The sequence below is a fragment of the Sminthopsis crassicaudata genome, chromosome 5, assembly GCF_048593235.1.
Source record: "Sminthopsis crassicaudata isolate SCR6 chromosome 5, ASM4859323v1, whole genome shotgun sequence".
Taxonomy (NCBI): domain Eukaryota; kingdom Metazoa; phylum Chordata; class Mammalia; order Dasyuromorphia; family Dasyuridae; genus Sminthopsis; species Sminthopsis crassicaudata.
In genome coordinates, this window is record NC_133621.1 from 154,180,769 (window position 1) to 154,205,624 (window position 24,856).

Here is a 24,856-nt window from a genome sequence, read left to right on the forward strand (position 1 = left end):
GGTACATCATAATTCTAATGTGCTATCCTTATGGCAGTCCCTCAAGTACTTATGAAGACCTGTATTATATACTGCATATACTTCCTCTCTACTTCTAGACTAAACATAGTTTTCTCAAGTATTTTTCAAATGAAAATGCTTGAATAGTACTTCAGAGTTTAAAATATAACCATTAGATGGAATGACAAATTAGCCAGATAAGGCTTAATATAGCAATAACATTACTAGTGATTAGAACTGTCTCCAAAAGGAACAGGTTGGCACTCATTCACGTAAGGAAAAGCAATATCAATCATAGGATATTTTTCAAATCTTTACATTATCCAATGCATTTTATGCAATGCTGTTTGTGGATACATGCATGAAGACTACACAGTCCTAACTTCAAGAAGCTAATATTCCAATAACAAAATAAGATAGTTATACAAATTAAATAATAAAAAATAGGCTATCCTTCAGAAGAGGTAAAACAAAGAAGTTTTAGGTCTTAATAGGGGTGGAAAGATCATAAATGGTTAAGATATTTAGAGAAGTTAGCATTTTGGTTGGACCTAGAAGACCAGAAAGGGTTTCAACAGGCAGAAATAGACATAAGTGTATTTGATTTGCTAGAAACAATAAGAATAAAATCTCAGAGGAGAAAAGGCACTGGGATCAAGGATTTAATGGAGAAGAGTAGATTTTAATCAGAATTTGGTATATGCTTAGGGAAGTAGTGGGATGTAATGTTGAAAATTAGGTTGAAATCAAAGCATGCATAATTAGGAAAGCCTCATTAAGCAAATACTCATGACCTCCCTACCTCTAAACCATCTTGTATATATTTTCTGTGTATTCTATGTCTCTCCCATTTCCTTATTAGACTGTAGGCTCCTTTTGTGTAATGCTTAACTTTTGTCTCTGTTAAGATCATATCTTTACATAACACTATTTTGATTGCAAGATTGTTTAAGGTTTAGTTTGGTAGGTCATCTAAGCTAGATGATTATTAAGACTGTTATAGAGGGGATTGCTATATTAAATAAGAACAGGGACTAAATACTCTGAGATTCAAAGTGCCTTCTATTTTCATGATTTCCTGAAATAGACTCTTAGCTACTGAAATGTCATTGAGCTACATTCAGTGGGGTCAGTGCTAAGAAAGTGTGATTTTTTTTTCCTATCTATAATTTACTGGGGTTGTAAGGTCTCTAACATAACAATTGTTATGGGTCACATAGCTAGGAATAGTTAAGTGTCTGAAGTCAGATTTGAATTTGGGTTCTCCTGACTTTAGATCTGGTATTCTAACCACTGAGCCACCTAGCTGTCCCACAATTGCTATTCTCAGCTATACTTTTACAATGAAAATATTGTATTAGATATTTAGTATTGAAACAATTTATAGTCACATGAAAAAATAAATCATTATTGATTAGAGAAATGCAAACTAAAACAAATTTGAGATATAATTTTGCAACTACCAGACTACTTAAAATAATGGAAGGGTAAAGTGACAAATGTTCAAGGGAGTATGGAAAAACTGGGTCATTAGTTCATTGTTGGTGGAATTTTGAACTGATCCAACCATTTTAGAGAACACCTAGAATTATGCCCAGAGTTATTAAATTGCTTATATCTTTTGTCTCAGAAATACCATTACTAGATCTCTTTCTTTTTTTTTTTTAACAGCATTATTTTTTATTACAGTTTTTTTTTTATTTACAAAACATATGCATGGGTAATTTTTCAACACTGACCCTTGCAAAACCTTCTGTTCCAACTTTTCCCTTCCTTCCCCCCATCCCCTCCCCTAGATGGCAGGTAGTCCAATACATATTAAATATATTAAAGTACATGTTAAATACAATATATGTATACATATTTATACAGTTGTCTTGCTGCACAAGAAAAATCAGATCTAGAAAGAAGGTAAAAAAAACCCAAGAAAGAAAACAAAAATGCAAGCAAACAATAACAGAAAAAGTGGAAATGCTATATTGTGTTCCACACTCATTTCCATAGTTCTCTCTTTGGGTGTAGCTGATTCTCTTTATTACTGAACAATTGGAAGTGGTTTGAACCATCACATTGTTGAAGAGAGCCACATCCACACTAGATCTATTTCCAAAAATTATTAGGGAGAAAGGAAAGGAACCAACATGCTCTAAAACGTTAAAAGCAGCTTCTTTGTGGTGACAAAAACTGGAAATTACAGGGATGCCCTTCAATTGTGGGATGGCAGAAAGACTTGCATGAAATAATAAAGAATGATATGAGCAGAATCAAAAGAACATCCTATGCAGTAATAGCAATATTATTTTAAGAACATTAAGCAAATAAATTATTTCAACTAATACAAATACCCAAATTAACCATGAAGGACATATGAAGAAAGAAACTATCTGTATCCAGAAAACAACTGATAAATTTAAGTAACAGCAAAAATCTATACAGTAGATTTGCAGTTTTCTGTGCAAATATATTTTTATAAATTGTACTATGCTATGGAAATGTTTGTTGTATTTCATAAATTAAAAATAAGATAATATTTTTGTTTGTTTTTTGTTCCTTTGCTGAGTCCATTGGGGATAAATGACTAGCCCAGGGTCGCACAATTAGGAAGTGTAAAGTGTCTGATGCCAGATTTTAACTCAGGTCCTCCTGACTTCAGGGCTGGTGCTCTATCCACTGAGCCACCTAATATTTCATTATTAATATATTATGTGACTAGTAAAAGTTCCTTGTTTTTCTTAGAATCCCAGCATTGAAATAGATTTTAGAGAAATAGACAATAGGCCAAAATATTATTTTCTTTTTGCATCCCTCCAGACAAGTGCTCATCTAACCTCTGTCTGAAAAACTCTAATAACTGGGATTTCATTACCATTTAAATTAACAATGTTAAGGGAGAACTAGTGTTGAACAAACATTATTCTTCTTGATATATACAATAGTATTCTGTTATTTAGTAATCATTTAATAAATGTTTGCTGAGTAATATTGAATGGTATAGACATTAATACATTTTAGAAAAAAAAGTTTAGAAAATGGTAGTCTGTAGTCATATGAGGGAGGAATTTTAATAGAGATAAATTCTTGTCCCCAATTTGCCTAATTGTGACAATGAATGGAAGCTGTTAACCTTTGCCCCCAAGAGGACATTGAATATCAAGAAAGAACTACTCTCATGAGTATAGTATATTAGGTGCATATTCTTGAGTGTCTAGGTGTGTATTAAAGTAGAAAATATAAACTCAATGCTATTGAGCTAGTTTATCCCAAATCTACTCAGCTGATGAAGTCTGAAATAGAGTAAGACTTGTGTTCTTGAAAAGAGGGAAGATTTCCCATAAGGGATAAGGTAAGACAATTGTTTTCTTCTGACCACTCTTGGAAGCTGAGAAAAAATGAGCTAGAAGATAGAATTATCTGGAATTATTTAACACATAAGCAGGAAAACAATTCTGAAGCCAGAGAGTTTTTGATACTTCCTCATCTCCCACTTTAGCCATACATTTCCTGTCTTTCTCTCATAGTTGATTAATTCCTCACTTTAAGTACAGAATTTAATAGTTTCCCCCTTCCCCATAGGATAAAAAAATATTTCAAGGCCTAAAATAAATAAATTTCTAATGGTGAAATTCTAGGTATTGTGGCAACATGGTAATGAGAAATATTTGGAAGTACAAGAACCATACCAGTGTCATTATTATTGAAGATATGATGATTTACTATCCCAAAGATCAAATAATTTATTGTGTCTTCTTTTCTTCTGGCACACAATAAACACTTAATAAATTCTTGTTGGCTGTTGACTGACTGTAGGAATGTTTTGATTTCTTATTCTTAATGGTCTAGGCCAAACTACTAAATTTGGCAGTGAAATAGGTTTTATATAAATACAAACAAAAAATCATATCTATCTTCCTATTCAAAATTCATATAATTAGATCCTTATTCTAAAGACCACAGTGTTAGTTTTCTTAAGACTTGCACACTCTGTCTTGGGATGTAGTTAAGTAGAAAAGGCATAAGAAAACTTGATGACTTTCAGATACAGGATTCAGAAGATAGATTGAAATTTCTTAGAATTCTATATTTCAAAAAAAGTGATAGCCTGACCACTTGGACTTCATAAAACCAAAAGATTTAGTATTTGAAATAAATTTGGATTATCATTAATTACAATCCACTTCTACCCTTGGTCTTAATGTCTTCATTTGTAAAACCAATGATTTCTAAGATCCCTTTCTAGTGTTAATATTCTTTGAATTCACTGAACCAGAGCTAGATCTAAACAAACAAAAACAGAATGGAAATTAAATACTTCTATTGATGTGGTGTTTCTGAAACCCTTAAAGATCTAATATTTATCAACTATAGCATGATTCACCAATCCAACTCACCACAGAACTCTTTTATCTCCAACCAAAATTATTTATAAAAAAAAAGTTAAACCCTTGCAGTATCAGTATGAATATCAAATAGACATTTCCAAATCACTAAAATCAAGTCACTAATTTACTTTAAAAAAGTTTAAATCAGTCAGATATATTTATTTTGTTCATCGTGCATAGCAAAAAAAGGTACATTTTATGAGTGTTCCTTTAATTCATGGAAAATTTCTTTCATTATTTTTTTCTATATTTTCTATACTTTCCATCATTTCCCAAAATGATCACTTGTTAGTATATGAAATATTTACTGTTCACTTGCTCTTCCTCTCTGAATAAAATTTCTACATAATATGTGAGAACAATTTAAACTACATTAGAGTGAATTTAAAGTAATTTTATCAATTGAAAATCCTAAGTGGTCATCAACACTTCTAGATTTCACTTTCTTAACCCCAACTACTTTATTTGCTCATAAACCACCCTTCTGAAGTGACCAAAAATATAAACACAATGAAGGGAAAAACAAAGGAATTACATTGTGACAGTTATACTGAAAGATCAACTAAAGGATATTATGATTAGATCCTATAATTCCATTTTACTTCCAATTAAAAATATACTAGTTCTTTAAAGTAATTATTAGGTAAAAATCGTATTATTTGAGGATTAGCCATACACATTTTCTGGCTGTAGATCTTTGTAGTTACTATTTTAACACCTTAATATTAATATTCTTAGTATAATCAAGATTTAGATTTGTGTTTCTAGCAATGTGTGGAGAGCCTGTGTAATATGCATGTGCAGATAATAACACTGAATACTCTAAATAATATGGTTTAGAAAGATCTAGGCTCAAGACCTTCAAAGATCCAGTCTTTACAATAAAATTGGTGAGTTGTCATTTTCAGTGCCTAGACAGAGGGGAAAGTAAATAAATATCCACCCAAGAAACCTCATCAAAGATTGGAAAAAAAATTGACAGAGATATGATCTAAGGATCAAAAACTAAGAGGAAACTGACAACCAAGAATTTTCACATAAGTAATATAATTGCAATGAATTATGCTTTAGCAGACTACTCAGCCTTGTTTCATAGACCTATGAATCACTTTTTATTTAATAGTTTTCTTCTAATAAATACTTACCAATTAATGGTTGCAATATCTTAATTTAATTATGTTAATTTAATTTAATTATTTTGTTTAATCTGAGTAATTAAAGAAACATTTTTAAAAATTAAAATAGTATAGGTTTTTCACTAAATATGAATAAATAGATGCATACAAACATACATAACACATGTATGTATCTATATGGTTAAATATTTCCATAAATTATTATACATATTTTCATACTATGACATATATAAACTTATTATTTTATTTGAATAGTATCTTTGACACTCTATCAATTTAATCCCCCTTGTAAAAACCTTTTTGGTCCAGACAAAAGAAAAAAATTCTCTTATATCTTGAAGTTCAGATCCATCTAGGTTTTTTCAGGTTGAGGGACTCATTTAAATCAGCATTTTTAAAAATATTTTAAGTTTTAGGATCACTTTCTCATCTTGTAAATTAGTAAGAACCTATAAATAATTTTTAGCTACATAAATGTTTACCATATTAGAAATTTAAAGTGTCTTAGTTTATTATAAAAATAGTTTTGGATTTATGGACATCCTAAAAGTGCCTCAGAGACACTCAGCTAACCTTGTTCCCATTATTCTTCACTCTCTTTTTCCAATATTTGGAGAATTTTCTACTAAGATTATAAAAAGGCACTGATAGCATTGGTGGCCTGTTGGGTTACTTTTAATGAGGAAATAAGCTTACAAGGTATGTAGAGGAATAATAATGTAAAATAAATAGTTTTTTATATTTAAAGGATCAAATCATTTTTTTGTAAGTTTGATGTTTGTAGAAATCTTTTAATTACAATAAAAGTTTATAATACTACATTTTTCTAAATAAACATTTCACAATTTACTAAAAATGTATCTTATGCTACACAATGGATGGGTTCCTTCAAAAAGGTACATCTAGATTGGATTTTGGCAGATCAATGACATTTTAAATTAACATAGAGGAAAAAATGTAATATTAAAGAATGTAATAGTTATTTATGATTTAAGATATTCATATATAAAGTTAGACATGGGATACATGAAATTATTTTTAAACATAACTTTTTATGTTGAGTTACATTTACATTTTATTAAGTTTTTGAAAAATGATTATTTTCTCAGTCAAATCTGACTGGTGTGCTAGAGTTCTAGGGGAAAAATAATTTAAGTAAGCAATTCATTGGTCCTACAATACAATTCAGGCATCATTTATTCTTCCCCCCCAAAAAAACCCAAAAAAACAAAAAACATGTACCTCTTTGTTGCTTTTGTTTCAATTAAAATTCACATGATAATTATTTCTCAGCACAAGCCATTTTATCAGTGAGGTATCAAAATTCTTTTTATACCATTTCCCCTAAGTGTAGCACCTAATTTTCATCATTCAGAACAATGACCACTTGAGATTTAAAATGAAAACCAAGTTAAATTAAGGGTCTAGATTCAATGTTGATACTCATGTCACCTCCTTCCTTTTTTAGAGTTGGTCCCAGAAGATATAAACCAAATGGGGGGGGGGGGAGAATTGGATTATTTATTTGCCAATTTTCTTTTTTGCAAGCTTTTTATTTTTTCTTTAAGACAGCTTAAAGTTGTAATATACAGCTGGCATTAGCGAGTCTCCTTAGAAAATTGACATAGCTATGTGTTATTTTTGACTCTTCACTATATTTTACTCTCCATTTACAATCTGTTGCCAAGGCCAATTGATTTTGCCTTTGCAACGTATCTCAAATATGTCCCCGACTTTCTTCTGATAATGCTAGTACCCTGGTACAGGGTGCACCTCAAGATGCAATAGTGTGCTGGTTGGTCTGCCTGACAAAAGTCTCTCTCTCCATTCCAAATCATCCTCCACTCAGACATCCAAGTGACTTTTCTAAATTATAGGTCTAACCATATTACACAACCCTCTAAATAAATTCCAGTGACACTCTATCACCTACAATTTCAAATACAATATCCTTTGGCATTTAGCTTTTTATAATTTAGGTTCTCCTCTACAACTCCATCTTTCCATTTTCTTATATCTTACACCCTTCCATACACTCTTTGATCCAGACACTGGCCTTCTTGCTGTTCCACAAACAAGAGATACCATTTCTTGATTCAGAAGGTTGGCTCTTTGACTATTTCCTGTGCCTAGAATGTTCTTCCTTTTCATCTCTGCCTCTTGGCTTCCTTGGATTTTTTCAAGTTGCAACTAAATATCATGCTCTACAGAAAGACTTTCCCAATCCCTCTTAATTCTAGTGCCTTCTCTTTGCTAATTATTTTCAACTCATCCTGTATGTGGCATTTTTTATTGTTGTCTCTTCCATTAGATTGAGAGCCCCTTAAAGAAAGGGAATGTCTTTTCGTTTTCCTCTAAAGGCCTGGTATGTACAAGGGGCTTAATAAATGGTGGTTAGCAGTCTAGTGACTAGAATCATGGAAATTTGTTGAGCTTGTTGTATAGAAAAGCATATCAAATTCATGAAATAGTGCCTGTTATATCATTAACTCTTAAAACAGAAAACTAGTTTCTGGTATAGCCAATGAGATGACAGTATTTATTCATTGCTAAATGTTCCCCAAATTATACTGAAACAACTTTATGTGAGTTCACTAAACTTATAGCTCATATAAAGTTGTTTCAATAGTTACTTAATATCAGATAACTAATGAAATGACCAGTTATATGGGGAAAAAAAGAGTGACTCTTACCAAGTAGCCTTCTGTGTACTGAAAATGCACTCTGGAACTCTCTTCTGCTGTTGGACTCAAAGGTTTTGGATCAGACATTGACCTCTGCATCATTTTCGCAGACTTTGGGCTTGCTGGTGGAACCTTTGCCATGTCTGGGTGCAATATTTTCTGAGGGCTAATATCATCAGTAATGGGCTTTTCATAAGGTACAAAGGCTGATTCTAAGGCTTTGCCTGGTGAAATTGGAGAAATGGGTGAATAAAGGACTTTTGGAGATTTTGGTGGGGATGGTACTAGTTGTAGGGTAGAATCTGGCCGAAGGTGAGATGAATAACCTATTTCTAAAGGCGTTGGACGTTTCTTGTCTTTGGGTGAAGATGTGGCACTCAAAAACTGAGGACTCTGTGCATCTGGGTCTGTCTCTGTTTGACAACCTAAACTTCCACCTTTGTATGTTTTTTCAGGAGCTGAAATGTGCTTGATTATTTCAACTTTTGCATCTACTCGAGCACGTATGGAAGGTGTTCTTATGGTCCCAACTGGTTCAGTCTGCACTGATATTTCTGCCACTGTCTGAACTGCTATGCTAGATACCTTGGAAAGGGGTTTGGTTTTGTCAATTTCAGAGGTGCTATCACTATATTTCCCTGGACGTGATTTTCTCCGTGATCTACTGGGCACATCCCATTCATCTTGATCTTCATCATCAGTCTGAACACTTGTATCCACACTCTTTTTACTTCGTCTTCTCCTATTAGCATAACTTCTGTCAGCTCCATCTTCATCATCGGTTTGTACCCCACTGTCCACTATCTTTTTAAAACACCGGGGGTCCTCACCCACAGCTTCCTCAAGTTCATCATATTGGCCACGCATCTTGGCTCCAGAAGTCCTTTTTTTAAGTTGCTTTTCATCCTTCACAACAATATCCGTTAAGGGCATTTCAGCAACAGTACTCAGTATTCCAGGTGGAGCGATATATTGAGTAACACCATCAGATTGAACTGTGTACCAGCCTTGGCTCTGTGGGATTTCAATGGCCACTACAGCTGAAGCTGTGGTGGTGACATCTTCGGTGGGCCAAAACTGATTGCTCTCTACTGCTGGATACTGACCTTCCAGAATTGCTTGTTCAGTGGTTGTTTGTGGTGAAGCTGTTCCTGAAGGATCATAGTTGTACTGGTATATCTGGCGGATCTTTTGCTCTTCTAGCTGCTGGTGAAGTTGCTGTTGAAGTTGCTGGATTTGCTCAAGCTGTAGCTGTTGCTGTGCTAGTGTTTCTTGCCTCATCATAAACTGAGCTTGCCTCTCTTCTTCTTGCTGTAATAGGAGATGCTGCTTCATAGACTGCAACTCCTCTAGTTTCTTTTGAACCATAAATTTCTCTTGCTCTCGGAATCTTTGTATTTCCTGTCGTTCCCACTCTAACTCCTCAGCAAATCGCTGTTGCTTAATTTTCTCAAGCTCTAAGAGCTCTCTCTCCAAATCAAGTTGTTGCTGCTTATCTTCTTCAGTCCCAATGACAAGAGTACTGTCATCTCCCAAGACTTCTGGAAATACCTCAGATGCTGTGGTCAAAGTGGGAATAACATCAATGGCTTCAGTAGGGAGACTCTCTACAGGCAGAGTTTGTAAGCTTGTTTCTATATCTATTGCACTCACAGAACTGTCCTTATCAGATGCTCCTGTAGTTAGGAAACCGTATGATCTAGGTAACGGCTGGCTCTGTTGCAAAGCAGACAAAGATGTTATTGCATCAGTCGTGTGGATGCCAGACAAATCCCTCACAGTAGTGCTGAAAATTGAGCCAGGCTGAGTAGTGATAGCAAATGTAGAAGGGACTGGAGTTGCTACTGAAGAATAGACTACACCATTGGAAGATCTCAAAACACTGCCATATGGGGATCCTGGTGGAGGGGTCATTCTTGCTGTAGAATATTGTGGTGTACCAATCCCACTGCCTGAAATAACTTGTCGAGTCTCAGGGTAAGGACCTGTGGTCTTGCTTGAATAATCCATTACCTCACCTGAAATACAGGGTAGAGTTATAGTCCAGTTCCAAGAAAGAATTGTGCTTTATGTGCCTGAAAGCCCTCTTATCTTGATGAACATAATGGAGAGAACTGCATGCAAATCCACAGTTTAGCCTACTTATATGCGAAGAGAAAGCAGCGTTGAACATGCAGGCACATGCAGGCAGTTTGGGCAAAACATAAGTAAAACGAGGAAATTAAAAAAAAAAATGCACGTGTACTCCACAATATGCTGCCATATCATTGAAAAGAAAGGGGGAAAAAAAAAACATAATGGGAAAAAAAGGATAAAAATTTCATCCTGAAATGAGATGAGCGACCCCATAATGATATTTCAATGAAAGATCTGCTGCCATGTCATACTGACCTGTGGTTATTCTTCCAGAAGTTAGATCTACTGCTGTATCAACCCCTCCAGTATAATCAAAGGTATTCTTACTTTTATAAAGAAAAACTCCAGTGTCAGCTAAGTTCGTGTCAGACATAGAAGGCTTCATGCCCCCAATGCCCCTGTAACCATATGGTCCTGATCGATCATACTGGTAGTGATCATCCCTGTAACCAAAACGATCTTCTGGAAGAGTAGTTGCAGGCTGTTGTGTCGTACAACTTCTTCCAAATGGTAACTTATAAACAACATCGCAGCAAACTGCTCTTCTTCCTGCAGTCAAATCCACTGGTTTCTCATCATCTTCTATGACAGTAGTCACAACACCTGAAGTGGATTCATCCACGGTAACTACAGTACGGTGAGACTTTGTAGTACTGAGATCCACCGCACCATCATCTTGGGGCCCCTGAGATGTGGAGAGATCGGCCCATCCATTGGTAACACTAGGTGGAGGTACAGTGATAGGTTTGGTGGCAGGCATTGTTACTGCATGGCCAGAAGTACCTAGAGATAAATTTATTGGTGCTTCCTCCCTAAGTGTAGGAAAGACCTGCACACTAGTTTTTCTGTAGGTAGGCTCAGCATGTTTTGATGTTGTTAACTGAAGAGGTGTCATCATAGAATGATCTGTCCCAACCAAGCTTTCTGTGCTAGTGGTATAACTTACGCTAGTTGTACATGTCACAACAGCCATAGTTTCTGTGACCAGGGAGAGTGGCGTGACTACTGTTGAAGTTGCACTGAGATTTATAATAGCAGGTTGGACAGTGCTGATTTGTCTGCCATACGACTCACTTGCTGTGGTCTGCCTTCTCACATCTACTGGAGGAGCAGACAGGTCCATGCAGCTTCCAGGTATTTCACCATCAACCTTTGGTACCATGCGTAGATCAATAACATCCCCAAAGTGCTGAAACTTTCCATTTTCTTTATATCTTGGTTTCTCTAATGCTAAGGGTTCTTGAGCCACAGGTTCAGGAGGAATTGTTATAGAAACACTATTTGAATCAACACTAGGAATTGTGCTATCTGTTAATGAAACTAAGGTTTTGCTCAGTTCACTTGAGAGAAATGGAGTTACTGAACCTGGTGCTACATGGAATGAAGGCTGTGTCATTACTGGGGCAACAGAGAAAGGCTGTAAAGCACCTGAGGTATGCAGGCTCTGATCTGACATGCTCTGAATCTCTTCACCTGTCACAGGAAGAACTGTAGTAAATACAGGCTCCATTGAAACTAGTTCCTTAGAAGGTGATGCCAAAGGCCAACTGGTCACTGCCTGACTAGTTAAAGAATCTGTTGGAGTTCCTGGTTCAGATGGCAAAGTTATAACAACATAAGTCTCCATCAATGATTTGGAAAACCTTGGTGAGGACTTGTTAGAATGTGGTGACAAGGGGGATGTAGGAGATGGCAATTTATAATCTGCTGAAGTCACTAAATTCAATGTCATACTTGAAGTTAAGGATAAACCTGCTGGTTTGGGATGTATATCCACTGGCAGCGGTGTAGTTATTGGAGGCTGAGGAATTGTTGGTTTAGGAGCAATTGGAGGCTTGGTTCCCTCAACAGGCCTATGAGTAAATACAAGTCCTGATGGAATTGAAGAGGGCTTAGGTGGAACTGGAGGTGGTGCAGGGGTGTATACTTTTGTTACAGGCGTCAAATTATTTTTTGGACTAGCAGTAGACTCTACAGTAGCAACAGTGTCAACTGAAGGTACAGCAACAGCTGATGTCATTGGAAGAGCTTTTATTACCTTCTTTTTAGGATAAATAGCAGGTTTAGGTGGAGTTGGTGGGGGAAGTGGAGGAGGTGGAGGAGGTGGAGGTGGAGGAGGAGGGGGAGGGGGAGCAGGAGGAGCAGGAGCAGGAGGAGCTGGAGCAGGAGGAGCAGGAAGAGCTGGAACAGGAGGAGCTGAAACAGGAGGAGCTGGAGCAGGAGGAGCTAGAGCAGGAAGAGCTGGAGCAGGAGGAGCTGGAGCAAGAGGAGCAAGTGGGGGTTGGGCAGATGAATCCAAAGAAGAACTTCTCCAAAGAAGAGGTGTTCTAGCTGTCACAGCAGGAATTGAAGTCATAGACGGCAATTGTGATATTGTATCGGTCACTTCTCTAGATATAGAAGAAATTGTTGACATTTGATCACTAACTGGAACTGCAATGGTACTTGAAGGTGGTTGGGCTGGCCCAGAATCTACAGAGCTAATTCTACGTAGTAAAGGTACAGGTGCCTTTCTTTTATCCTTGTAAGTTTCCAGCATGTCACCATTTCCATTTTTACTCTTAGTTTTTCTTACTGCATCTTCTTTTGATACAGATGCATCAACAGAAAAAGAATAAGAAAGAGACGGCTTCGGTTTGAATTCTTCAGGTACTGTGACAGACTTTGGAACGTCAGGAAGAGAAATTGCAACATGATCATCAGTTGCTTTAGAAGAGGGTTGGGCAGTCTGATCTAAAGATATATCTGTTCCTGAATACACTTTTGTGTCTACTGGAAAGGGAGGTAATGATGGAATCTTTTCAGAATCCTGAAATTTAGCTAGTTGGTCCACAGTATCTGCAAAAACTGCAGTTGTGGTTTCTGGAGCAGTAATAGGTGAGGAGCTATCTGTTGTACAAACTGATGAAATGGATGATGTAAGAGAGGGCGTGTCAGATGGTAGCACAGATGTTGCACTTTCTGAGAGCTCAGAGTAAGCTAAAATTGATGATTCATGGGCAATTATCTCTTGAATTTCTCTGGTATAATCAGTTATATATTCATCCTCTATTTCCTCTGGAGAAAAGTGCTGTGTTATTTTCACATCTGGGATAGAAAGTGTTGTACTACTAGTTGAATCTGTAAGTGAGGCTCCTGAGAGAATACTAGATGTCAATGAGGTATCTGGCATTCTGTCAAAGTCTATTGCAGGCTCTGTTATATCATGCTCAGTGGCTGGTTGAGTTGGACTAGCCCCTGGGGTTAGCTGCATTTGTTGCCTCTTCATGAGTTCCTCATAGGCTGCATCTGCATCTAATAACTGCTTCTCTTCACTCGTTGATGTTACCATAGTATCTAGATCCACAATTTCATGACTTTCAGGGATGATATATGAGCTTGACACAATATCTTCTTGAGGCACCATAGAGTGTAAGCTCTCTAGCTCATAAAATTCTTTCTGCAGATCTGAGATTTTCTGCATAGGATCTTCATAGATCTCCTCTGGAAGTCTCATTTTTCTCTCTCTCTCTCCTGGCTGAATAAATTCACTATCCTCCTCTTGTCTCGTTAATAGACTGCTATCAACAGCACCATTGTATGTATCTTCAACCAGAGATTCATAAATATAATCCTCTATTAGCATTCCACCATACAATGGCTCCTTCTCAAATACTTCATCTTTCTCTGTTGGTGTTGGAAATGCTTTTGATTTGTGGGATTTATGCATCATTTCTTCATACATTTCCTCAGCACTTTTTAATACCTTTGGACCACCTTCTTTTTGAATTGCAATAGATTGCTCATCTGTTGGAGAATATAAAGACACAGCTGTGGGAAGTTTATAGACTTTTTGTACTTCTATTATTTTTTCTGGGCTAATTTCAAACCCTTCTGGATCTGACTCTATGCTTGGAGAATATTCAGAGCAAGAGGAACGATGCAACTCTTCCATCTCTGCAGCCTGACGTAATTCTTCTGTGGGAGATGCATCTTCAATTGGAGAGAGATTGCTGGGTGGTGTCTTTGGTCTTTCTCTTCTTCTCTGAGCCCGAAGTTCATCTTTGTCTTTTTTTGATTTTTTACTGGAACTCTTTCTTTGCTGCTGTTCTATTTCACGTTGTTTTTCTTGCTCCTTTAATAATTCTTCTTCTTCCCTCATTTCCTCTTCTTCTGATGAATCTTCAATAGTGGGAAGAAGAGGACCATGTGATCGATGTCTAGATTTACGCTGCTTACTCTCTCCTTTTTTGTGACTTGGACTGCTGTCACTATCTTCATCAAGAGATGACACTGATGTGGGAGAGGTACCAGGTGTGAAACTGGAGGCATGTAGACTTGAAGATCCTTCTCCTCGTGACCGATCTTCTGGTGAATCTGTAAGACTTTCCATCTCAAGTTCTGGTTCTTCATCAAAATATAAACTTGCTTTCTTTTGCACAGAGTCTTCAGAGTATTTATCTGTCACTGTGCTATTTAATTCAATGGTTTTGAATCTTCTAAGACCTCCTCCACCAGTAACAGTGAGTTCTTCGCTTTCCTGACTTTTGGTTTCTCTATATTTTAGTTCTGGGCTCTCATCGAATGTCTCATCGTCTTCATCATGCCAAGAATGACGTCTCCCTGCATCATCATCAAAGCTTGTACTACTTTTTCTGGTGAGTCTCCTGTGTTTCCCAGCTATTCCTTTCCCCTTTCCTTTTGTTTCTTCCTTCTTCTGGCTCTCACTAACACTGATTTCTTTGAGTTGTTTTCGGATGAAATCATCATCATCTGAACCAGAGGCATCTTCATCAGCACTCATCTCTATGATCTGTTTACGAATGAAATCTTCATCATCACCTGATCCTTGACTGTCTTCCTGCTTATATTCATCACTGCTTGATGAACCAATACTAGCTCTTCTTTTCCTTCGTGAGACCGGGGAGTTTTCACTCTCACTGCTATCTTCCAGTGAATCATAACGCTGTCTTCTAGCTGTCACATCATCTACAAAGTCAGTTTTTTCTCTGAGGGCCTTTATGGAAAGGATACTGTCTTTTTCAGCTTTTACAAGGATATCTTTCTTTTCTTCTTGAACTTCCTTGATATCCTCTTCTTCTGAATTATAAGATTCCAGTGTGACAGGAAAATCCTTAGTTTTTTGTTGATCTTTGGGCTGCTCAGGAAGGCCACCATACAATTCTTTTTTCTTTTCTGATTTTTCTTCAATAAGTGAATTTGATTGGGCTTCCAAAATGGAAAGAACAGTACTTTCTAACTTTGCTAGATCAGAAGGACTTGTAGGACTACTTTCTTGAGAATGAGAATCTTTTTTGAGTTCTTGTGGCAAATCCTTTTCATCACCAGGAATAAGACTTGGAATTTCACCAAGGGAACCTGATATTCCATCAGAAGAATATCCTGTGTCACTCAGACCTTGAGGGCTTTTCTGTTGTTGAGAACTTGATGTATCTGATTTGTCATCTTCCTTTTCCTAGGAGCAAAAAAACATATACCAAAACTTAATATTATGGAATTATTATATTGAGTACCTCTATGACTACCAAATAATTTATTTGCAAAATGTTTAGGAATCTTCATGAAAATTATATTTAAATTATCAATTGATGTGAAGAAAATGATGACTAAGCAATTAGAAAATCATAAACGATAAGACACATTTCAAAAATGCACTGATAACAAAAAGTTGTGTTTATAAAAAACAAATAACCCTTTATATTTTTATTATCTGTATCATTTAATGATAGTGTGTCCCACTGGATAGTAATTTCATATGAACAATAATTTACAAAGTCAATTATATTTATGCTATTTTATTATACTTTTATACAAAATGTAATTGTATTTCAATTTTATCTCAAATAATCATTTTATTTAAAAGATAAGCAGCAAAGATTTAAGAGAGGGGTGCCAAAGTCCAATAGACAATAGAGATGAGAGCCAGGGTTTTGAATTTAATACTCCCACTCCAAATTCAAGGCATGTGTGTGTTGTATTTTGTGTGTGTGTGTGTGTGTGTGTGTGTGTGTATGTGTGTTAGTGTTAGGATACTGACTCTTTGCATATATTAGACAGCATATTCAGAGTATTTACTTAAGATTATCTTATAAGATATGAATGAATACATTCTCAACTAGAATAGTCCCACAGTTCTGTAGCATGACTTAGATTCAGAAAATGAAAGTTTGGTGTTGGCTCTGTAACTTATTCATTTATTAGGGGATATAGGACTTGTAGTGGGATAAAATTTCAATGTTTTAGTAACAAGACCTGGAAGCAAAAAAAATCTTACTTAATCTTAGGTTGCAAAAACAAAACAAAACAAACAAAAAAAAAAAACCCAAGTTGCCCCAATAGAGGAAACATGAATATTTGTAAGGACTTCTCATTCACAAACTGGTTAAATTATTTGACATCTAGGGTTCCCCAATTCTGAGTTTCTACTATGCTTAGAGTAATCTTAGTCAATTTACTAAACTTCTTTGACCTCCATGTACAAAATATCTATAGCTACTGTCTTGATTGCTCACAATGAAAAGAAAATGAGAAAGGTAGGTATGATAAAATGCATTTACATCTGTAAAAATCTTTTGAAATAAAGTAATTTTCACTGTGATTTGTTGAACCTAATAAAAGAAGAACTGTATGACTATATTCCCTGGTTTCAAATATTTCCTTCAACCTCTCAAGAAACAAAATCAACAGTAAACAAAGCAATTCAATAAAACCCCTAACAAAAAAACTAATTATTGGCTCATAAATTCAGTAATAATCACATTACTTTTCTGTAATGGACATTAAAACACGTTTCAAAAATGTTAACGATACTAAATTTTTTGATTATTAAAATGACTATTTTTTGCTATTCATATTTTTTGATGATAGCTTTTCTCAGTTTAGATTTTTTTTTAAAGTTAAAATGATGTCTAAATATTAGATTATAAATCCCTTATTCTTGAGGAAAAAAATGCCATCCAATCTTTTATGGAAAATCACTTTTGTATTTTTAGAGGATTGAAACTAATATTCTAAAAGTTTGAGATCTCCATATCCTATAACTATATATTTTAGTAATATTATTTCATGCTACTATTGGAAGGCAATTTATACTTAATATCAGAACCTTTGTCAAATTTGTGAACACTTGAGATTCAATGTGATAGTGAAACTTTTCTGTTGATAAAATGAGAAAAATACAAACAGCTCAAACTACCCCTTCATTTTCTAAAGGGAGATATATTAGTTTTAAGATCTTCCTTTGACTTTTTCTGAATTCTCTTCAGGATAATATTTCTATGTATTTAGAAGTCTTTTTTCATCATTAGAAAAATAAGGCATGACTGAAAAACAACCAAACTGAAAATCTTTGATATCATTGAAGGAAAAAGCTAATTTTCAAACCCTTTTTCATTCTAAGAACATCTATTAAGTAATATATAAGGTTAAACCTTTAAACATTTTAAAAGAAGGTCACATTTAATTAAATATGTATAGTTTGCTTATTAGCACTGTTATCATACTTTACTCAAAGCAAACTATTCTCTCTCAAGGATATTCTACTTGTGGTTAAATTACAAAATATTTTTATTTCCTTTACTTATGATAAGAAAATATAGATACATTAAACTCAGTGACAATTCATGAATTGAAACTTTAATACTCAAAAGACTTTTGCCACATATTTTGGTGGGGAGAAAAATCACATTGACAAGCTTTATAATTCCATATTATATTCTAGATCAGAGGGATACAAAAAATATACCCCTGTGAGTGGCATATGGAAAACCACAAATTAGCATTATCTGGGTTCTATTTTATGTTTACTTATTTTCTTAAGCATTTCCTAATTACATGTTAATATTTCTGGGAATAGTGGGGAGTTTCATAGGCTGCTTGCTTTTTGCCTAAAGCTTACACACTTGATTTTTTTCTAGATCATTTACTATCAAATGCTTGCCCAGAACTTTTCCTTGATGTTTACTCACTAGTTCTACTTCTTTTTATCTCTCATCTTTATTTCTACCCAAATGTGTTGCCGTTAATATTTAATTATAGTTATTCTGATTCCAGACAAGTTCTAAATGGTGCTAATACCAACTGTTATTATTGACCACCATGGCTGTGGAAGCATATGTATGAGATAATTGAAGGGAACTCTGACATTTGTGTCCTTGAAAAGGCATAGGTAATTAACTGGATAACACAAGAAAAGTAAAAGGAGCACTGGCCCTGAAGTCAGAGGATGTTGTTGCCACTCCTAGTCATACCCAAAGACAAACTTTGGCAAGGTTCTTTAACTTTTTGGTCCTCAGTTTTGCTCACTTGTCAAAAAAGGGGTTTTTATGAAATAGAGTTTTCTCCTGACTTTAAATCCAGAATTCTAAAATGTCCATAAAGTTGGCTAAAATGCATCTTAAACAAGTTGTCCAAGCAAGGCAAAACATGAGGCAAAAAAGATATAAAACACAAATTTGTTGATTCCTAAATTATTTAGAGATAAAAGTGGCACAGATTTATCGGTTAAAATTTTTATGTGGCTTTATAAAAGGAGAGAAAAAAGTAGCCCTGCTCCTAGACAATGTTGTAACCAACAGGAAGACCTAGAACGCCTTTTCAGTACAGTTCAATTCAACAACTGCATAGTATAAGCACCTACTCCACAGATGGCATTGGATAGTGCAGTGAAGAGAGTACTGGGCTTGGAATCAGGGTGACTCATTTTCATGAGTTCAAATCAGGCTTTAGACACTTTCTATCTGTGTGATCCTGGGCAAATCACTTAACCCTGTTTGCCTCAGTTTATCTGTAAAATAGGCTAGAGAAGGAAATGGCAAATTACTCTAGAATCTTTGTCAAAGAAACACAAAAATGGGTCATGAAGAGTTGGGCACAACTGAAATGATTTGACAACACTACAGTAATGACAGCAATTATGTGCAAGAATTATCATTAAGGCTGGAAAGAAATTGAAGATATATAAAGCATGGCCTGTTCTTTGAGGAATCTTACAATGCTTTGTGTATATGCTTCAATAACAAGAATGCAGAATAAAGCATTGTAAAAACATAAGAGGTTATAAACACTATATGAGATTCAAGGAAAGAAAAAACATACTTTCAAGGAATGATGATTTTAGGAAAAGAGTAATTTTTCAATATATGATCAGAAGATATGTTCCTGAGTACTTTTGCTCCTAGCAAAAAGGTATAATTTTTTTCAGAAATCTTAAGATAGACAAAAATTAAAGAAATGATGAAAACTTCTTTTGTAATCTATTTTCAATAATCTTTTGTATCTAATTTATTTATGCAATTGTCTCTACTTAAATTAATAATCTGGAATTAGCTGTATTTCAGTATCATAGACTTTGAACATAATAGCACTTCTAATGAAATGTGAATCTTGCACACAAATAATTATTTGTATTTAGCATTTATTACTATATAATTTGTTACTCTTGATGGAGGTAGTAACTGTAGGAAGAAGTGTGGTTAAAGCATTTAATGTTTTCTTGCTTGTAATATTATTGTACAGTCTTTTGAGAAATGCATTTTCACTCTAGTTTTGAAAGCATATTAAAATCTATTATACAAAAGCTTGTATTTTTATAATACATTGCATTGTTCCCATGTTGAGAATTATGACCACTTGGGTCTTTCTGCTGTAGCATGATGAAACAATTACTCAAAGTCACCAGAATCTAAGCTTCACTTTCACTTGCTATTCAGAAATAGAAAAAAAAAGGGGAATTAGATTATATTTTTATCTCAATTTTACAGTCACATTCTACAAACCATATCCAATTTTACAATGGTTAAAAAATTGAAGCAACAAAGCATTAAATCAAGTAAGGAAGGCTTTTTTTCTACACTACTATAGTGTCTGGTTAACAGATAGGTTGTAAAAATTTACATTTGCAAGAATTATGTACATTTTTCTATTATTGTAGTTTATTACAGACTTTCTACTATCACTGATTTAGAGGGTAAAAAAATTCTAGGCCAAATATAAGGCTCTGCCAGCAGATGTTATCATTACATGTCACTTCCTTTACCTTGATAAATTCAGACACAAAATAGTAGGTTAATTTTTTTTCTCCTGTATTGCATTAATCTTGAATATGATTGAAGGATTCATTTTTTCCCTTCATGTTTACCATGTTTCAAGAGTAATAAATAGTACTTACTTATAGGTACAGAGATGGATAGCTATGATGAAAAAAAATTTAGTCTCCTTTAATTCTGAATCAGTGGAACCATATTCACATTTTGCTATCTGATTAGTAAATGTCAGAAATTTAAACAAGAATTTTAATGATGCCATAAAAGTTAAAAGTAGACAATAAATATGGTTTCTTATTGATACTGAATCAAACACACAATAAAATTTCTTTTAAACCTATATTAAAAGAGAAGTTAGAATTCTAACTTATAGCTAGATTTTAATTTTAAAAATATTAAACAAAATTTGATATGACTAGTTATTTTTAACAAAAGGGAATTCTACAAAGTTTAATAATAACTTGCTAAATATAAATACTTATTGAAACAAAGTATACCCCCTTTGACCCAACAATACTACTACTAGGTCTGTTTCCAAAGATGTTAAGGGAAAAGGAAAAAAAAAAACCCTATATATTCATACCAACTCTCTTTGCGGTGGCAACGGATTATAAATTGAAGGAATGGTCAACAGTTAGGGAATAGCTTACCAAGTGTTGCTATATGTTTGTGATGCAATACTCCTATATGAAATGATGAGTTCAGTGATTTTAGAAAGAAGAAGAAAAAAAAAAACATGGAAAGGCTTGCATGAAATAATAAAGAGCAAAATGAGCAGAACCAAGAAAACATTGTATACAGTGTCATTAATATTGTTTTAAGAATGACTTTTAGTGAATAAGTTTTTTATCTATTCCAAATACCCAAATAACCCGTATAAACCCACCCAAATAAACTATAAAGGACATTTGAAAAAAGAAGCTATCTTTATCCAGAGAAAGAACTGATAAATATATAGAATAAGTTTACACACATATACACATACATACACATCCCTTTTTGTTTCTAATGGTAGCCATCTCTGTGGGGTGAGGGGTAAGGAGAGAAAAAGACAGAAAAAAAGGAAATTTACATAATATTTTTGTTGTATATATGAATGGAAAAGTAAGTTATGCATAGTGGATTAGAAATTTCAAGTACAATTATCTTTTTTATTGTACTATGTTATAGAAATGCTTGTTTTGTTACATAAATTAAAAAGAAAAATAAGCAAAGCAAACAAGGAATACAAAAAATGATATGCACATTTTCTATACATTAGAACTAACCATGGAAACAATACATAAATATAAATATTATAATAAGTGATAGTATGTGCAGAGCAGCACCATAAATATGTAAAATATTATTGGCTTAGAAAATTAGCTGGGCTCTGAAGAATCAATAGGATTTCAACAATTGCACAGTTCATTTGAATGGCTTTTAAATTCTATCTATCTCTAAATTTATCCTCCTAACATTTCTCTGCCAAAGCAAGTTGGCACATTCTTCATAACTTTTAGCCTTAATGGAACTGCCTAAAGTTGCACAGAGAGTTAAGTCATTTGCCTAGGATCACAAGAAATGGAACTTGAATCCCAATATTTCTGGCTCTAAGATTGTCTTTCTACCCACTACATACATTACGCTGCTTCTCAAAGATGGCATGACATAAGCCAAACCACATGGCATTCATTGAGAATAGTGATCTAATTTGTAATGTGGATATGTACAGAGAAACAGTACAAAACAAAGCTGATATAAACATTTTTTCTTAAGCATTAACCCTTCTCTGTGCTGAGCACTATGTTGGATTCAGGATTGGAGACAGAGGTTAGCAAATTTAGATATCACATATTCTCTATCCTAATGAAAATTGCAGATATCCTTTCCTCTTCAAAGAAAAATTCTTAGTCATCTTTAAAAAGCCTACCTTATAGTTCCTGTTTATACATCAAATAGAAAGGTAGGACATAAAACAGAAAACTATGATGTATGCTAAATAAATTCTTTTGAAAAATTTCATTATATATGCTACAGACTATTTTTTTCCTTGTATCACATGTTTCCCAATATTATAGGATTTTAAAGAGAGTGAGAAGGGACCTGAGACGTCATTGATTTCAATGCTCTCATTTTACAAATCAAGGAAGGTTAATTGACTTGCCAGTTTAAAGGGTTTAATGTATTGCTTTTGGGGAGAGATATTGCCTATGGAAGCATCCAGTCTCCCTATGCTCAAACTCTTTATAGGGGGAAAATAATCTAATAGAGTTCCTATTTCTTATGGAAAGTAACCAACCAGCTCTTCCACCATGGGAGTAACAGTCAATGGTAATATTTCTCCCTAAGTAAGTTGAGATTCCAGTAAAGCAGACCCAATTCTTCTCCTTTGCTATCCCTCTCATTCTCTTGCAGCACTACCACTATCATCACCCTTACTTTTGCTTGGATTTAAACAAATCACCATCTTTTTATTGTCCATTTATGACCTTGGTAGAGGTGCATCCCCCCAAAAAATCTCATTTTGTCCTCCTTTATCCCTTATTCATTTTAAAGACCTTGATTATCACTCTGTTTCAAAAACAAAAACAGCCATAGGAAAATCTCTCTTCCTCCTCCAATGTCACTCACTCTTTCAGTATTTCTTTTTATCTCTCTCTGCCTCATTTCTGTCTCTATTTTTCCTTATTTTCCCTCTCAACAATAATTTCTAAAGCAAGTGGTTATTTTGTCTTCCTTTGGTTTTAGTAATTTACCTCTCTTGTATTTCTATTTGTTGTGTTTAACATTCTTTTGTCTATTTAAAAAAAAATAATGCTTTAAATGTCTGCCTTTTGTCTAATATCCAGCATTTTAAAAAATCATTGATTATGGAGATTTTCAGAGTTTATCATTTTGGGTTGTACCTTAAGCTATATTTCCTTTCATAATATGTTATTCTATCACCTCCATCAATTTCTCATGGCTATAGACTAATTTTCTGTTATTAAAATTTCCTTTACTTCGAATATGAAAGTCTTTATCCTGGGCTTTTATTGAAATACATACACACACCCATGCATACATGAATTGAAACACTATGAATTAAAATACTATATATGTGTATATCTATGTATGTGTATATAATATATGATATATAGAGAATATACATATAGAAGATATGTATTACATATATAGGCTATGTATGTATAGATACACACATATACACACACGTATAATATACATATATAGATATAATATAAAAAATGGAAACTGTATATCTGTAGTTTGAATCCTTTATATATATTATCCTATCTTACTTTCTGGTCCTTTCCATTTTGCCCATATGATGATTTACCATGTCTATCCCTAGTGAGTTTTACTGTCTATCTTTCCTTAGTTCTGCAACTATCTCCCAGATACCACCAGATTTCTCTAATCTTTTTCAAGAACATTCATATCCATCTTTATACAACTATATTAATTAGCTTTCCTCCTAAATCTGTTCTTTCTTCTGAGTATGCAGTTTCCATCTCTATTTGAGTTCAGATCTCATAGTCATCATATATGCAAACTATTTGAAAAACCTTAAAGTACTACATAAATGTTAGCTGTTGTAAAGGGCAGCTAGGTGGTGAACTGAAAAAAATCACTGGCCTGGAGGCAGGAAGACCAGGTTCAAATAACATCTCAAACACTAGCTATGTAACCTGGGCAAATCACTTAACCCTGTTTTCCTCAGTTTCCTCATTTGGAAGATTATCTAGAAAAGAAAATAACAAACCATTTCAGTGTGTTTGCCAAGAAAACCCTAAATAGGGTCACAAAAAGTTAGACATTACTAAATAACAATATGGTACATTAAGCTTTGTAATCACTTGGCAATAACAATAAAGTAACACACATGAATACAACACTTTAAGGTTTATGGAACACATTTCATCTATTAATTTATTATATGATTCTCACAATAACTATGGTCCCACAAATAAGTGTCTGAGACAGGATTTAATCTTAGGTCTTAGTTGAAAATCACTGCTTTATAATTGTTTCCCTCCCTCTCTCTTCCTCCTTTCCTCCCTTCTTTCCTTTTTCCCTCCCTTCCTCCCCTCCTTTCTCCTTCCTCCCTTCCTTTCCTTCTTTTTTTCCTTCTTTTTTTAATCTACTGATCTACCTATTGATGTATCAATCTCATTTGAGACCCACAAAAAAAAAATCTGAGGTAACTGTTTTAAAATATTTTTTTCTCATTTTATAGATGAGGAAACTAAGGCTAAGAGAAATTCAATTACTTATCCATGGTCACACAGCTAGTCAGCATGATAATTGAATTTAAACTCAATCTTCTTTACTGCAAATTCAACACTATAGAAAAGACATATTACTTTTCACCTGTGAAATCTCTTTTCCATCTTTCCCCTTTTCAGTCTCTATCCTTAACAAGATCTCATGTATCAGCTGCACAGAAAATTACTAATAGCTTTCCAATAGATCTTCTTACACAAATCTTCTTTCTT

At 34.3% G+C, this 24,856-nt stretch overlaps 1 protein-coding gene across 5 annotated transcripts in view; it reads right to left on the bottom strand.

The window, feature by feature from the left end:
• The window catches only part of PCLO (piccolo presynaptic cytomatrix protein), a 520,130-nt gene that overhangs the window by 283,830 nt on the left and 211,444 nt on the right, over positions 1-24,856 (bottom strand). For all 5 annotated transcript variants that reach the window (XM_074268505.1, XM_074268506.1, XM_074268503.1 and 2 more), the window contains exons 5-6: positions 10,591-15,790; positions 8,209-10,217 (exon numbers count right to left, since the gene is read on the bottom strand). In XM_074268505.1, the coding sequence (XP_074124606.1) occupies positions 8,209-10,217; positions 10,591-15,790 (7,209 nt within the window). The remainder of the gene's footprint in view (positions 1-8,208; positions 10,218-10,590; positions 15,791-24,856) is intronic.